The following is a 13,047-nucleotide window of genomic DNA, read 5'->3' as shown; positions in this document are numbered from 1 at the left end:
ATGGTTTTTGGGAGTCTGGATACCGGTTCCTGCTGCCTGCATAGCCAAGGCACGTGACATCGCAGGTGCCCTGTCGGCATTTCCATCCACCCCGTCTCCCTGGCTGGGTGAACTTGGCCTCATGACTTGACTTTGCTGAGCCTCAGTCTTCCCCTCTGTCAAATGGGAACAAATACCATCTCCCTTGCAGAATTGTTAAGAGGAAAACAGACATTTGTACAACATCTGCACATAGCAGGTGCTTGTGAGACGGGAGTTCCCTCCCTTCCTGGCATCTGAGCTGGATGAGGATGGCATTTCTGGGTTGAGAGTTCAGTAGCCATGGCCATTTCAAAGGAGCTTCTCCTTCCAAGGTTCTTGTTCTTCAGGACTGTCACTTCCCCATTTCCAGCCAGGCCCCTGGCTGACCCCGTCTGTGTAAGCCCTGTGCCTGATGGAACTGGAGCCCTGGGAGTGAACCCATAGTGAACACTCAGCAAGTGGCCAGTCCTCTTGCTTCCCTGTGCCTGATTTATTTGGGACAGCTGTTCTGGACCCTTCTCACTTGCTCCATTCTGGGGTCAGAAGTGGAGTGGTCAGAAGGTTTTCCCAGCCTTATTTGGTCCTCATCCCAACCCAGTGGCCCCGGGACAGAAGAGGGACAGATTCAGGGAGGTCAGGCACTTGCCAAGGCTGCACAGAGGCAGGCGTGGCCCTTGCTCTTCAGTGACAGCCAGCAGGGCTGTGCGCAGATGCTGGGAGCCGTCCGGGGCCAACTCCATGTGGTCTGCAGACTGTGCCCTGCCCCAGCCTGCCTGGCAGGATCACATGGGTGCTCGGTTACATTCTATAGGAGTCCTGGGTTGTAGCCCTGTTACCAACCTGGATCTCCTCAGAGATCGACATGCTTCTGCATGTTTAGTAAGCACCCTGCATTCGATTCCTAGGGCTACTGTATTAAATGGCCACCAACTGGAAGGTTTAATGCAGCAGACAGGTATGGTGTCACAGTTCTAGAGGCCAGAAGTCCAAAAGCAAGTTGTCAGCAGGGCCACACTCCCTCTCAAAGTCCTAGGGAAGATCCTTCCGTAGCACCTCTAGCTTCTGGTGTAACCCATGGCTGTGGTGGCATCACGCCAGTCTGTGCCATGTGGTGGCCTTCTGGTTGGCATCTTCACATGGTCTTCTCACAGGGACAGCATTCATTGGGTGTGTGGCCTGCCTTCATCCACTATGGCCTCAACTTGATCACTTTTGCAAAACACCTATTTCCAAATAACACCACGTTCACAGGCATAGAGGGTTAGGACTTCAACCTCAACCTATCTGAGGAACAAAATTCAACCCATGACAGACACATGTGTGCACACACACGCTCTTAAGTCCTGCTAAGTTTTGTGAACCATTGTTCTGTATCATTTAACAGATCTTGGAGCTGAGGCCTGGAGAGGGTGCCACCCTTACTGAAGGGTGCACAGCTTGTTGGCTGCAGTGTCTGGACTAGAATACAGGGTAGCTGAGGCTCCCTCCCCTGCAGGGCCTCCTCCAGGCTTGTGTTCTCTTGGGACCTCTGAGCCTCTCTCCCACCCCATTCTAGACTCACCTGTCCTGGTCCCTGCCATGCCACCAAGGCTGGGCGCCTGCAGGGATTTAGGTAAACTGCCCAGTGCCTGGGGTGTTATGCCAGGTGTACCCACGTCTCCTTGCACTTGCTTAGACCTTTGCAGTGGTTCCCATGCAAACTCGGAAAGCCTGGGCTGTAGCAGAAACACCAGGGCACTGGGAATGTTAGAAATGCCAGGGCCCAGGGCCCCCTAAACCAGTTAAATCAGAGTGTCTGGGCAGCAGCCATCTCTAAGCCACCCTGTGAGTGGCTGCTGCTGGGTTGGTGGGCTCCAAGATGGGTATTTTTAAAAATTGTTACGAGACTGGCTGAGTTTTGTGTTTTTGGTAGAGACAGGGTTTTTGCCGTATTACCCAGGCTGGTCTGAAACTCCTGGGCTCAAGCGATCCACCAACTTTAGCCTCCTAAAGTGCTGGGATTACAGGAGTGAGCCCTTGTGCCCGGCCCTGAGTATTCTCATAAGTGCTTTCTGTAATGGGGCACTGGAAGCCTTAGGTAGGGATATGGCTTGGGGAACCTGGTGCCCTGGAATTGGGTGTGGGTATTGTGCCTTCCCTCGGTTCCCTACAGGTCCAACCACAGCCTCCCTAGCCAGCCCCTTCCTGAACCTGGGGGGGCAAGGGAGACACCAGAGACGGCCTGGGTCAGACTCCACTCAGGCCTCTGCTGTCCCCCTCCCAGCTTCATGGCTCCAAGGCTCAGCGGGTTGGCCTACTGGGCCGTGTCTCCACCTCGGCTTCTCAAAGCCTGGTCCGACTGGAAGGAAATGTGGACAAGAGAGAGGAGAAAGTGAGACTGTCTGTGTTCCGGGCCCCAACCTGTCTCCAGGCCTCTGTGACGCATGAGGAGGGTGAGTGGCGGCTGGGTCCCAGCTCAGCTAGTGGGCCACGGCCCCTGTTGGCTCAAGAAAGGACAGGAGTCTGGGCATTAAGATCTCAGAAGTCAGGGCTGGGTGCAGGGGCTCATACCTGTAATCCTAGCACTTTGGGAGGCCGAGATGGGAGAAGTGCTTGAGCTTAGGAGTTCAGGAGCAGCCTGGGCAACATAGTGAGACCCTGTCTCTACTTAAAAAAAAAAAGGGGGGCGGGGGGCGGCCAGGCGTGGTGGCTCACGCCTGTAATCCCAGCACTTTGGGAGGCGAAGGCAGGAGGATCACGAGGTCAGGAGATCAAGACCATCCTGCCTAGCACGGTGAAATCCCGTCTCTACTGAAAATACAAAAAATTAGCCGGGCGTGGTGGCAGGCGCCTGTAGTCTCAGCTAGTTGGGAGGCTGAGGCAGAAGAATGGCATGAAACCAGGAGGCGGAGCTTACAATGAGCCGAGATTGAGAGCGTGCCACCGCATTCCAGCCTGGGCGACAGAGCAAGACTCCATCTCAAACAAAAGCAAAAACCTGGTGGGGTGGGGGTGATGGGTTCCTATCCCAGCTGCTGGGAATGAGCTGGGATCCTGTCACTGTACTCCTGCCTTGGTGTCTCAAAAAAAAAAAGCACTCAGGAAACCCCATTTAGACTTCATGGCATCCCTGACTGCTATGTCGAGGGAGGGGACAGAAGAGCGGGCTTCAGGTCACTCAGGAAGTTGATTTAGTTGGTGCAGCTCAAGGTTCTCAAATCCCAGGGCCTTGAGGCTGGGCCTGCGGCAGTAGGGAACTACGGAAAGCAGTGGCGGTGGAGCAGGCCACGAGAGACATGGTGGGGGCAGCAGCAGGTCCCTTTCTGGCTCCAGGGGGCAGAGAGGAGAGTGTGGTGCTGCGGGTATGTGCCTATGGGCGGACAGCTGAGGTGGAGGTCCTGTTCCGGGATGGCAGGCAGCCCTTCCAGCCCCTGGGACACCTGACCCTGCAGGCTGCCAACGAGAGCCTCCTGCTGGCTGCGCACGGCTGTCAGGGGATCCTGCTGGGCCATGTGGAGGTAAGATGGCCTGGGCTGGGACACAGGGAAGGGGTTACCATTCTCTCCCTGGGCAGAGTTCCCCGTGCCAGGAGCCCTGAGCCCTTCGGGTCCAGCTGTGCCCAGAAACCAGGGCAGATGACGCCATGGTGAGGCCCCCACCTGCTGCTGGCGCCAAGAACCTTGTGCCTACTTCATTCCTACAAGACCCCAGCCTCTGCCTCTGTCCTCACAGTCCAGGATCGCAGCAGTTGGCTCCCAGGTGCAAGCCCAGCTGCAAGAGAAGATTCTAGGCTTGGGTGCCTCTGTGAGAAGGTTCCAACAATTGGTGGGTAGCACAGGAGGGCAGGGTGGGGGCCCAGGGTGGAGAGCTCCCCCTCTGGCCTGGCTTGTAGCACCCACTCACCAGGCGGGAGGGTCTGGGGCTCTCTCTGCCCTGGACCTCACCCTGATTCTGCCTCGGTTTCCCTGCCCAGGTGCAGCCGGCAGGCACCCTGGACGGCGTGGCAGGCCTCCTTCTGCAGCTGTCACAGGCGGGGCGGGAGGCCGTGCAGGCGAGTGGTTGGGCGGTAGCCACTTTGTGGGCCCGGAGCCAGGCACTGACCCAGCACCTGCCTCTTTACCTGGAGTGGCTGCAGGTGGGGCTGGAGCAGCTGCGGGATGAGCTGGAATGTGAGTGCGGGAGGGGAGGGCTCAACCACGTGTGGAAATTAATGCCCTGCCCGGGGCCCTAAGCGCTCACATTGGCCTGTGCCACTGTGTCAGAAAGGTGGCCTCGCTTCCCGTGGGCCTGCAGCCCACCTGTGTTTAGCCCCCTGCCTTATTTCTTACAGCTCTACAGCCTTCATTTTTTCTTGGTCTGCTGTGTCATTCTTATAGGATCTCCAAGCTCATATCCCTTACGCCTGCTGCCTAGGTTTTTTCAGTCTACCGCCTGCTTTGAGGATACAGCCTTGTTTCTGTGAAGCTCACTGTCACAGCCTCTTTCTGGTTCCACGATGAGCTCAATGTGGCCATGGGGTTGTTAAAGGCTCACACCTGCTGCTCCAAGTGGCCAGCAGAGCCCCCAAGGCCCTGCCCAGCGCCAGGGTGGACATCCCTCTGATTGGCTGTTGAATGTTACCTCCGCATCCTCCCTGCTGTGCCAGAGTGTTCCTGTAGCCGCCCCCAGGGCAGTGAAGTGGGAGGAGTGCCCCAGGACTCCTCACAGTGCTATTCACGGCTGTGTTTTATTATAGTGAGGGGATGCAGGAGTGTCAACACAGGGACAGGGGCTGGGGTGGAGTCTAGGGAGAACCAGGGCCAGTGCCCTCTCCTAGTCCAGTGCCTTCACACAGGATGCATGTAGCTGTTCCAGCTATCACCAGAGCAGCTCCTGGGAGACTCAGCACCCAGGATTTTTACTGGGGGCTGCCACACTGGCAGGTGCTACTTGGCACGGACCACATTGTCAGACTCCTTGGAGGCAAGCAGGGGTCCAGCATAAACCATATGTAAACAGTTCAGAGGCAGGGAGCCTCCTATCAATTCTAGGATTGCTGGGAACCCTCCCCCAATCCAAGTTCCCACACAACCTTATAAGCAGGCCTTGCAGAGAAGGCTCAGGCCTGCCATTTTTGAGAACTGCCCTGCAATCTCCAGTGCCCACTGCTCTATTCCTGCTCCTCCGGCTCCCCCCATCTTCATCCCAGGAACAGGCCCTATCCCCTCGAGGCCTGGGCTGTCTGGTTCTCTGACCTGCCCTGAGGCCTCACGGTGGGTGGTGGCTGCCTGTTGCAGGGCCCCTGGCCACACTGAAGGATGCCTACCTGGAGGTGACACTGCAGCCCCTGGAGGAGGTGTGGCGGGAGCGGGCAGAGGAGGCCATGCGGCGGCTGCAGGCCTGGGTGCCCGGGATGCCAGGCAATGGGGGTCCAAGGCCCATCAGGGTGGTCCTGGGGGCGGTGAAAGGAACCCTGGAGCTGGTAAGTGGGAGCAAGGATGGAGCACAGCTGGCAGGTGAGGACGCCTGAGCCAGCTCTCACTGTCCCCTCCCTCTCCAGGCTGCCCACCAGCTGCTGTCCTGGGCTGAGGCCACGTTCTCACGGGCACTAAAGAGGCTCTGCAAACCCCTGCTGGACCTGTACAGCCTCTCGGCCAGGTAACTCGGGGTTTGAGAGTAGCGCGTGCTGCGTGCCTGCCACATACCAGGTGTAATGCTAAATGTTTTGACATTCTCCACTCACGGATTCCTGTGACCGCCCTCCCCAGAGGCTTCTTCCCTCCCCCTTCTACAGATGAGGAAGCTGGGCTTTCTTCCCCACTCCATAGATAGCTTCTGAGCACTGGCCCAGGGCAGGCAGGATTTTAGGAGCTGCAGCGAGCACAGTGGCTGAGGCCAACCCTGCCTTCAGGAAACTCACTTTTACCCAGGGAAACTCACTTTTACCCAGACACGAAGCACAAGGAAGTCACCTACACTAGGCCTTGCACAGTTCCCTGCAGAGGGCCTGAGAGTAGCACCTTAAGCAGGCCATTTGGCTCTATCACATTTCCTTGCTTTTTGTTTTGTAATTTTTTTTTTTTTTTTTTTTTTTTGAGATGGAGTTTCACTCTTGTCCAGGCTGGGGTACAGTGGCACAATCTTGGCTCACTGCAACCTCTGCTTCCTGAGTTCAAGTCATTCTCCTGCCTCAGCCTCCCTAGTAGCAGGCACTGGGACTACAGGTGCACGTGCCATCATACCCAGCTAATTTTTGTATTTTTTAGTAAAGACAGGGTTTTGCCATGTTGGTCATGCTGGTCTCAAATTCCTGACCTTAGGTGATCCACCCGCCTTGGCCTCCCAAGTGTTGGGATTACAGGTATAAGCCACCGCACCTGGCCTGTTTTGGACTGATCTTTTAAGCACATAAAAACCCTTCTTACCTGCAGGCCATGCAGAAGCCGGCCACAGGCCGGGCCCACTGGTCATCATTTACCACCTCTGAGCTATACATCAGGTGGCAAATGCTAGAGAAGGAACATCGGTGAGATGGGGGGCGGATCCTAAGAAACGGTGTGGCCATGGCTGGCTTTGAGAAGGTAGAGTTTCAGCAAGAGCCACAGGGCCAGCATGGAAGGAGTGCTCCGTGGGGCGGGGGGGGGGGGGTCACCACTGCACAAAGGCCTGGGAGACTGATGCACCTGGCTTTATTTTTTTTGAGACAGAGTCTCTATCACCCAAGCTAGAGTGCAGTGGCACGATTTCGTCTCACTGCAAGCTCTGCCTCCCGGGTTCACGCCATTCTCCTGCCTCAGCCTCCAGAGTAGCTGGGACTACAGGCGCCCACCACCACGTCTGGCTAATTTTTTGTATTTTTAGTAGAGACGGGGTTTCACCGTGTTAGCCAGGATGGTCTCCTGACCTCATGATCCGCCCACCTCGGCTTCCCAAACTGCTGGTATTACAGGCGTGAGCCACCACGCCCACATGGCCTGTTTTTGAGATAGAGTCTCATTCTCTGTCTCCCAAGCTGGAGTGCAATGGCGTGATCTCAGCTCAGTGCAATCTCTGCCTCCCATGTGCAAGTGATCTCCTGCCTTAGCCTCCCAAGTAGCTGGGATTACAAGCATTTGCCGTCATGCCCAGCTAATTTTTGTATTTTTAGTAGAGATGGGGTTTCATGATACTAGGCTGGTCTCAGATTCCTGGATTCAAGTGACTCGGCCTCTCAAAGTGCTGGGATTACAGGCATAAGCCACGAGGCCTGGCCCGGTCTATTTGAATAACCAGCTGGCGAGGCTGGAGCAGAATGCCTGCAAGGGAGAATGGTTATGACTGGGGGAGGCTTGGGTGGTCTCTAGCTTCTGCTCTGACCTAGGAAGGATGCGATCACCCTTTCACTTTAAAAGACCCCTTTGGCCCCCGTGTTGAGGACACCGGGGTGGTGGATAGATGTGGGGAGCCCAGTTTAGAGCAGGGACCTGGGGACCCAGTATCCTTTCCCCTCACAGGGACGAGACCCACTAGGAACCCGGCTCCAGGCAGGCAGGCAGCTCCCTTCTTCCATGCTGGTGGCCTCGTAGAGCATCTGGAATCCAGCTTTGCCTCTAATTAGGATTCTTCTGCATCAACTCTCTGTGCCTGTTTCCCCCGCCATAAAATAGGGACTAAACCCACCTCATGGGGAAAAGACTCCATGTAATACAAATTACTGCTCCTGCCCTCTTGCGGTCAGAATGGAGGCTGATGAAGGGAAGAGCTCTCAGGGCGGGGCTTTGGCTTGGCTGAACAATGACCAGCCTGGTTACTCACCTACCTGGTGAGTGGGATCCAGTCACTGCTAGGTGGGGGTGCCAAAAAATGGATTCAAGTGGCAGGGAGGGGGCTGAGGCTGTTTCCTGCCCCCAGCTGCAGAGCCTCTGGGCTTCCTAGAAGTAGGCAAATGAGGCTGCCTGCCCCTGCACCCTTCCACCGGCCCATCAGCAACAGGCTATGCAATGTTTCTCTTCTTACTTCACCCCCACGTGAGCTGAGATCTGCCTGATCATCCAAGTCTCACAGGCTTGACCCCTACTCTAGATCCTGAGAAAGTTCCAGTCCTCCCCTAACTGTAGAAATTTCCTAGACCTGTTGGCCAGGCACAGTGGCTCATACCTGTAATCCTAGCACTTTGGGAGGCTGAGGTGGGCAGATCACTTGAAGTCAGGAGTTCAAGACCAGCCTGGCCAATGTGGTGAAACTCCAACTCTACTAAAAATACAAAAATTAGCCACGCATGGTGGTGGGTGCCTGTAATCCCATCTACTTGGGAGGCTGAGGCAGGAGAATCACTTAAACCCGGGAGGCAAAGGTTGCAGTGAGTCGAGATTGTGCCACTACACTCCAGCCTGGGTGACAGAATGAGATTCTGTCTTAAAATTTCCTAGATCTTCCAGCTCCTGTCCTCAGCATCCCCACACATAAGCCCATACTGCCCAAGACCCAGAGGGCAGAGCAGCCATGACGTCGGACAACATGTCCTCAAAAATGGGGCAGCTTGTTTCTGTTCCCTGCATCATCCACCACCTGTGCTGTCATGCCAGCCTCTGTCCTCCTCCACCTCATGACAGGATTTCCCAAGACAAGCACAGCCCCTCCCTGGGAGGCACCCCCATGCTCTCCACTGCAAAGCTCTTCCTGCGGACCTCTGCAGCCAAGGGAAGCAAGGTTCGGGCAGGCACAGTGACTTGTCCTCTGTGTTCCCTCCAGAAACCGCTCAGTGGTGGTGACACTGCCACTGCTGCCTGTGGGGGACGAGCCCCTGGATGTGGCCCAGGTGACCAGCTACCTGGTGGAGAAGCTGCTGCGGCCGCTCCGAGAGCTGTCTGGGGCCAACATGCTGGCCGAGTACTACTGGGTCAGACGCTGCCTGCTGGAGGGCCCCTGGGAGTGTGAGTCATGCCCTGGGCTGTGCCGCCCTCCTCCCTGGGGAGTCCCCTGCCCATAGGCTGGTGGCATCACAGTACCGGGTCCAGAGCTTACTGGACTTCCCAAGGTCCTGTGGGACTAGGGCTGAGGCTCCACATCCTGCTTTTGTCCAGAATATAAGGCCTGGCCGTACAGAGGGGTGAGGAGGGGAGTTTAGGACTTAGGCCAGCTCCCTCACTGTGGGTGCTGCTGGAGAAGAGGGCAGCTCTCCAGTTCCAGCTGGAAGAAAACTGACTTCAGACTTGCTGGTCAGAGGTGACTTGCAGCCAAGGGCTGTGCTGGGACCAGCCCTGGCTCTGGACCCCTGGGGAGCTTGCATGTGGCTCAGGCTTGCTGTGTGGCCAGGCAAGTCTAACCTCTGTGGGACGCGGTTTCCTCCACTGTGAAATGCAGGTAACAACGTGGCTCACTCATATGGGTTATGGGCATCTACTGTTCTTGATGCAGGGGCAGCCCCTCATGACCTTGGGGGGAACCAGGGTACCCAGGCTTGGCAAGGAGTGGTTTACGTGTGTGGGACTCACACCAAGGCCCAGGGCTCACAAGAAGCACGAGCACAGTCATTTCTAAGCAGCGCATTGGTGTTATAGAAAACCGCCTGGTCTTCAAATTCCACGTGTGTGACTGTGGGCTTCTCTGTGCCCCTCAGTTCTGACAGCTGACCACGGGGCTGGTAGTGCCTCCCTCAGGATGCTGGGACTTGCCAACAGGGGCCTGCCTTTGCACCATAGATGGTGCTTCCTGGCCATGGGCATAGGCACCCCCACCCAAGCCACAGCTCACTGGCTGGGCTGGTCAGACCTCCTTCTCAGGCCATCTCTTCCCTACCCTGAAGAGGGTAGGTCTGCAAGACAGTAGTCTCGTCTTTGGGGGACCCGTTGGTCATCCAATGACATAGTGTTTTTTCTCCCATCCCCAGCAGCTTCATTGGGATTAAAGGGATGACTTGTATGATCTGTGCAATTTTTTTTCAAGACTAGATCTCACGCTGTTGTCGTGGCTGGAGTGCAGTGGCGCGATCTCCGCTCACTGTAGCCTTGACCTTCTGGGCTCAAGTGATCCTCCTGTCTCAGCCCCCCAAAGTGCTGGGATGGCTTAGCACCACCATGCCTGGCTGATGTGTGAATTTTAAGTGTACGATTCAGTGGCTTCTAGTTTATTCCGAGTTGTGCATGCATCAGCCTAAACTGAAACCCTGCAGCTACCAATCTGCCTTCTGTGTCCATGGCTCTGCCTGCTCCAGACATCTGCCTTCTGTGTCCATGGCTATGCCTGCTCTAGACATTTTATGTATAATACAAGCATAAAAGCCAGGCTTTTTTACTTAGCCCACTATTTTTGTAGCGGGTCTCAGAACTCCATTCATCGTTATGGCTGAATTGCCCGTAGATCTTCAGCTCATGTCATCTTGATGAAGCCAGTGGGGGAATCCCTGGGCCTCTGGCTGCTGCAGCAGGGGAAGGGGAAGGGGAATCCTGGCCTCAGGGCAGGCTAAGCCAAGGCTCTAGGTATCAGGGTGCTTGGCAGGCGCTGGGCTCCACTGCAGTGGGTAAGTGGAGCTGGCCCCACTCACCCTGCCTTTGGGCTGTTTCTCCCCAGACCATGCTCTGGTAGCCGGGGCCCAGCACGTGGTGACCTTCGACGGCCGGGTATGGGACCTCAGCGCCCAGTGTGGCAGCATCCTCCTGGCCCAGGACTTGGCTCACAACACATTCTCGATGACACTGAGTCGGACAGGCTCGGGGCTCACGGCCCTGTCTGTGGAGCTAAACCACATGACCCTCGTGTTCTACCCCAGTCTGCAGGTGAGCTGGAGAGGCACGGCAGCCTCCCCTGGAGACCTGTGCCCATGGCAGGTCGCCTGAGGGGGATGGCACTTTCAAGCTTGGCACCTGGCTGTGGGTCAGATCTCCTGCCCAGTCCCCTCTGGCCCACAGGCCTACAGACTATACAACTCCTCCGTGCCGGGGGAGAGCTGTCCGGACCTCAAGCTGCATCCTACCACGACAAGGAGGAACGTCCCTAGGATTGAGCTGGCCAGTGAGGACGGGGTCTCTGTCTCCTGTGACGTGCCCACCGGCCTCTGCAGCCTGACTCTGGGCCTCTGGCACCATGGTGGGTCTGGGCCCCAGCAGGGTTGGCCTCACCTACAAAGGTCTCTCTGGGATGTACCACTTTAAGCTTCCAGGGTGACAGGTGGCAACTGTGCATGCAGAGCCTCTGCCAGCCTCGTCTCTAGCATGGCAGCGTGTGTGCCCTCACTCCTCTAGCCTTATGCCATTGACCGCGTGTCTAGATGACCGCACAGAGGCCCAGGCCCTGAGCCCCTGTGCTTTCTCTTCCTCCTCTGATGAGGTTTTGAGCCAGGGCCTGGGCTCCAGGAGTCCAGTGTAGAGGTGGTGGGATTCTACTGCTCCTGTGTGCCTCAGGCTCATCTCACACACAGGTCCCAAGGCAGCAGGGCTGGGGCTTGGGGAGGATCACAGGGTCTTACTGCCACCTCAGCTTCCCTCCTCCCCACAGGCATATCTGCTGGTCTTCTAGGCACCAATGACAATGAAGCAGGCAATGAGCTGATGTTGCCAGACGGCTCTGTGGCCCACAGCCTGGAGGAGCTCAGCCTGGCCTGGAAGGTGAGCGGGTGCACCTGAGGTTCTTGAGGGCTGCTCGCTGCAGAGTCCGGGGAGAGGCAGGCGGCCTGAGGGCTCTGCAGAGGACTTCGTAGGCCCAGGGTTTGGGGAAAGTCTCCTGCTGAGGCCAATGTATGTTCAGAGCTACATGGTCCAGCAGGAGGCCTGAGTCTTGTGTCTGTCCTGCCAGGTGGATGGTGACTGCACAGCCACTGAGAAGACTCAGCAGGCCTGCCGAGAACAGAGCCCCACCTGCCGGGCCTTCTTCGAGGACCCCCACTCCAGCTTGAGGAACTGCTTCTGGGTGGTGAGTGTAAGCCTGGCTCCTGCGGTGCAGAATGCACTTTCCCTGATCTAGCGTAGGCCCTTCCTTCTTGCCACTCCTCAGGGTGTGGACCATGACTGGGTGCCCCTGATTTCAGGTAGACCCTACACCATTCCTTAGCCTGTGTGTGCAGGACGCCTGTGGCACCCGGGAGCTCCAGCCTGCCTGCAACCTGGTGGCCGCCTACATCCACCTGTGTGCCCGGGGCTTTGTGCCCCTGGCCCCTCCTCCACAGTGTGGTAAGCTGCCCCCGCCATCTGGCACTCTGCCCCTTGTCTGGTATCTGCCTTCCAGCCCAGAGGGAAAACCAGTCCCTTTCTCTCACCAGGAAGGACAAATAATTGTCATTCAAAGAGCTAGGGAGCCCCAGCAACTGCCACATGCTGCCTGACAGTTTGGATGTGTGTCCCCTCAAGGGGGTTCAAGGGGGTGCATGCCTCATGGATGGCCTAGTGACCTCCGTGTGGTGAAGAGTGAATTCTTGCTCTATTAATTCACATGAGAGCAGGTTGTTTAAAAAGACCCTGGCACCTCCTCTCTGTGTTTGTACTCTCTCCTCCTGCCATGATTGTAAGCTTCCTGAGGCCTCCCAGAAGCCCAGCAAATGCTGGAGCCATGCTTGTACAGCTTGTAGAATTGTGAGCCAATTATCTCTATTATTTATGAACTACCCAGCCTCAGGTGCTCCTTCTATCAGTGTAAATGGATTCCCTATCCCCTACTAAGCTGCGTGTCCAGAGAGCCACATAAAGTCACCTCTTGAAAATTTGCCGGTAGGGTTTTTTTCTTTTTTGGGACAGTCTCACTCTGTCACCCAGGCTGGAGTGCCGTGGCGCAATCTCGGCTCACTGCAACTTCCACCTCCCGGGTTCAAGTGATTCTCCTGCCTCACCCAATGACAGGCATGAGCCATCGTGCCCAGCCTCATGAGGGACTGGAACGTACACCGTTTAGGGAAAATTACTCAGCCCTGTTTTCCCTCTGCTCTCATACCACAACCATCATCAACACAGCGGATGACTTCTGTGACCAAATGTGTGTTGTCCCCACTACCAGGGTGTCCCTCTAATTCAGTTCTATCACTAGCTACCTTGAGATAGCATCAGATCCCACGTGCTGAGAGCTCCTTCATCCAGTGCTGCGTGACTCAATAAAAGGGCACAG

At 56.4% G+C, this 13,047-nt stretch overlaps 1 protein-coding gene across 1 annotated transcript in view; it reads left to right on the top strand.

Moving 5' to 3' along the window:
• The window catches only part of LOC104667724, a 152,532-nt gene that overhangs the window by 127,743 nt on the left and 11,742 nt on the right, over positions 1-13,047 (top strand). The window contains exons 55-66 of the mRNA XM_030925148.1: positions 2,285-2,453; positions 3,334-3,518; positions 3,733-3,825; positions 3,974-4,169; positions 5,277-5,461; positions 5,540-5,637; positions 8,710-8,891; positions 10,528-10,733; positions 10,866-11,043; positions 11,452-11,561; positions 11,749-11,865; positions 11,981-12,122. Coding sequence (XP_030781008.1) covers positions 2,285-2,453; positions 3,334-3,518; positions 3,733-3,825; positions 3,974-4,169; positions 5,277-5,461; positions 5,540-5,637; positions 8,710-8,891; positions 10,528-10,733; positions 10,866-11,043; positions 11,452-11,561; positions 11,749-11,865; positions 11,981-12,122 — 1,861 coding nt within the window. The remainder of the gene's footprint in view (positions 1-2,284; positions 2,454-3,333; positions 3,519-3,732; positions 3,826-3,973; positions 4,170-5,276; positions 5,462-5,539; positions 5,638-8,709; positions 8,892-10,527; positions 10,734-10,865; positions 11,044-11,451; positions 11,562-11,748; positions 11,866-11,980; positions 12,123-13,047) is intronic.

The sequence above is a fragment of the Rhinopithecus roxellana genome, chromosome 20 (genome assembly GCF_007565055.1).
Source record: "Rhinopithecus roxellana isolate Shanxi Qingling chromosome 20, ASM756505v1, whole genome shotgun sequence".
Taxonomy (NCBI): domain Eukaryota; kingdom Metazoa; phylum Chordata; class Mammalia; order Primates; family Cercopithecidae; genus Rhinopithecus; species Rhinopithecus roxellana.
Note: the sequence above shows the minus strand (reverse complement) of the source record. Positions and strands in the feature narration are given on the sequence as shown.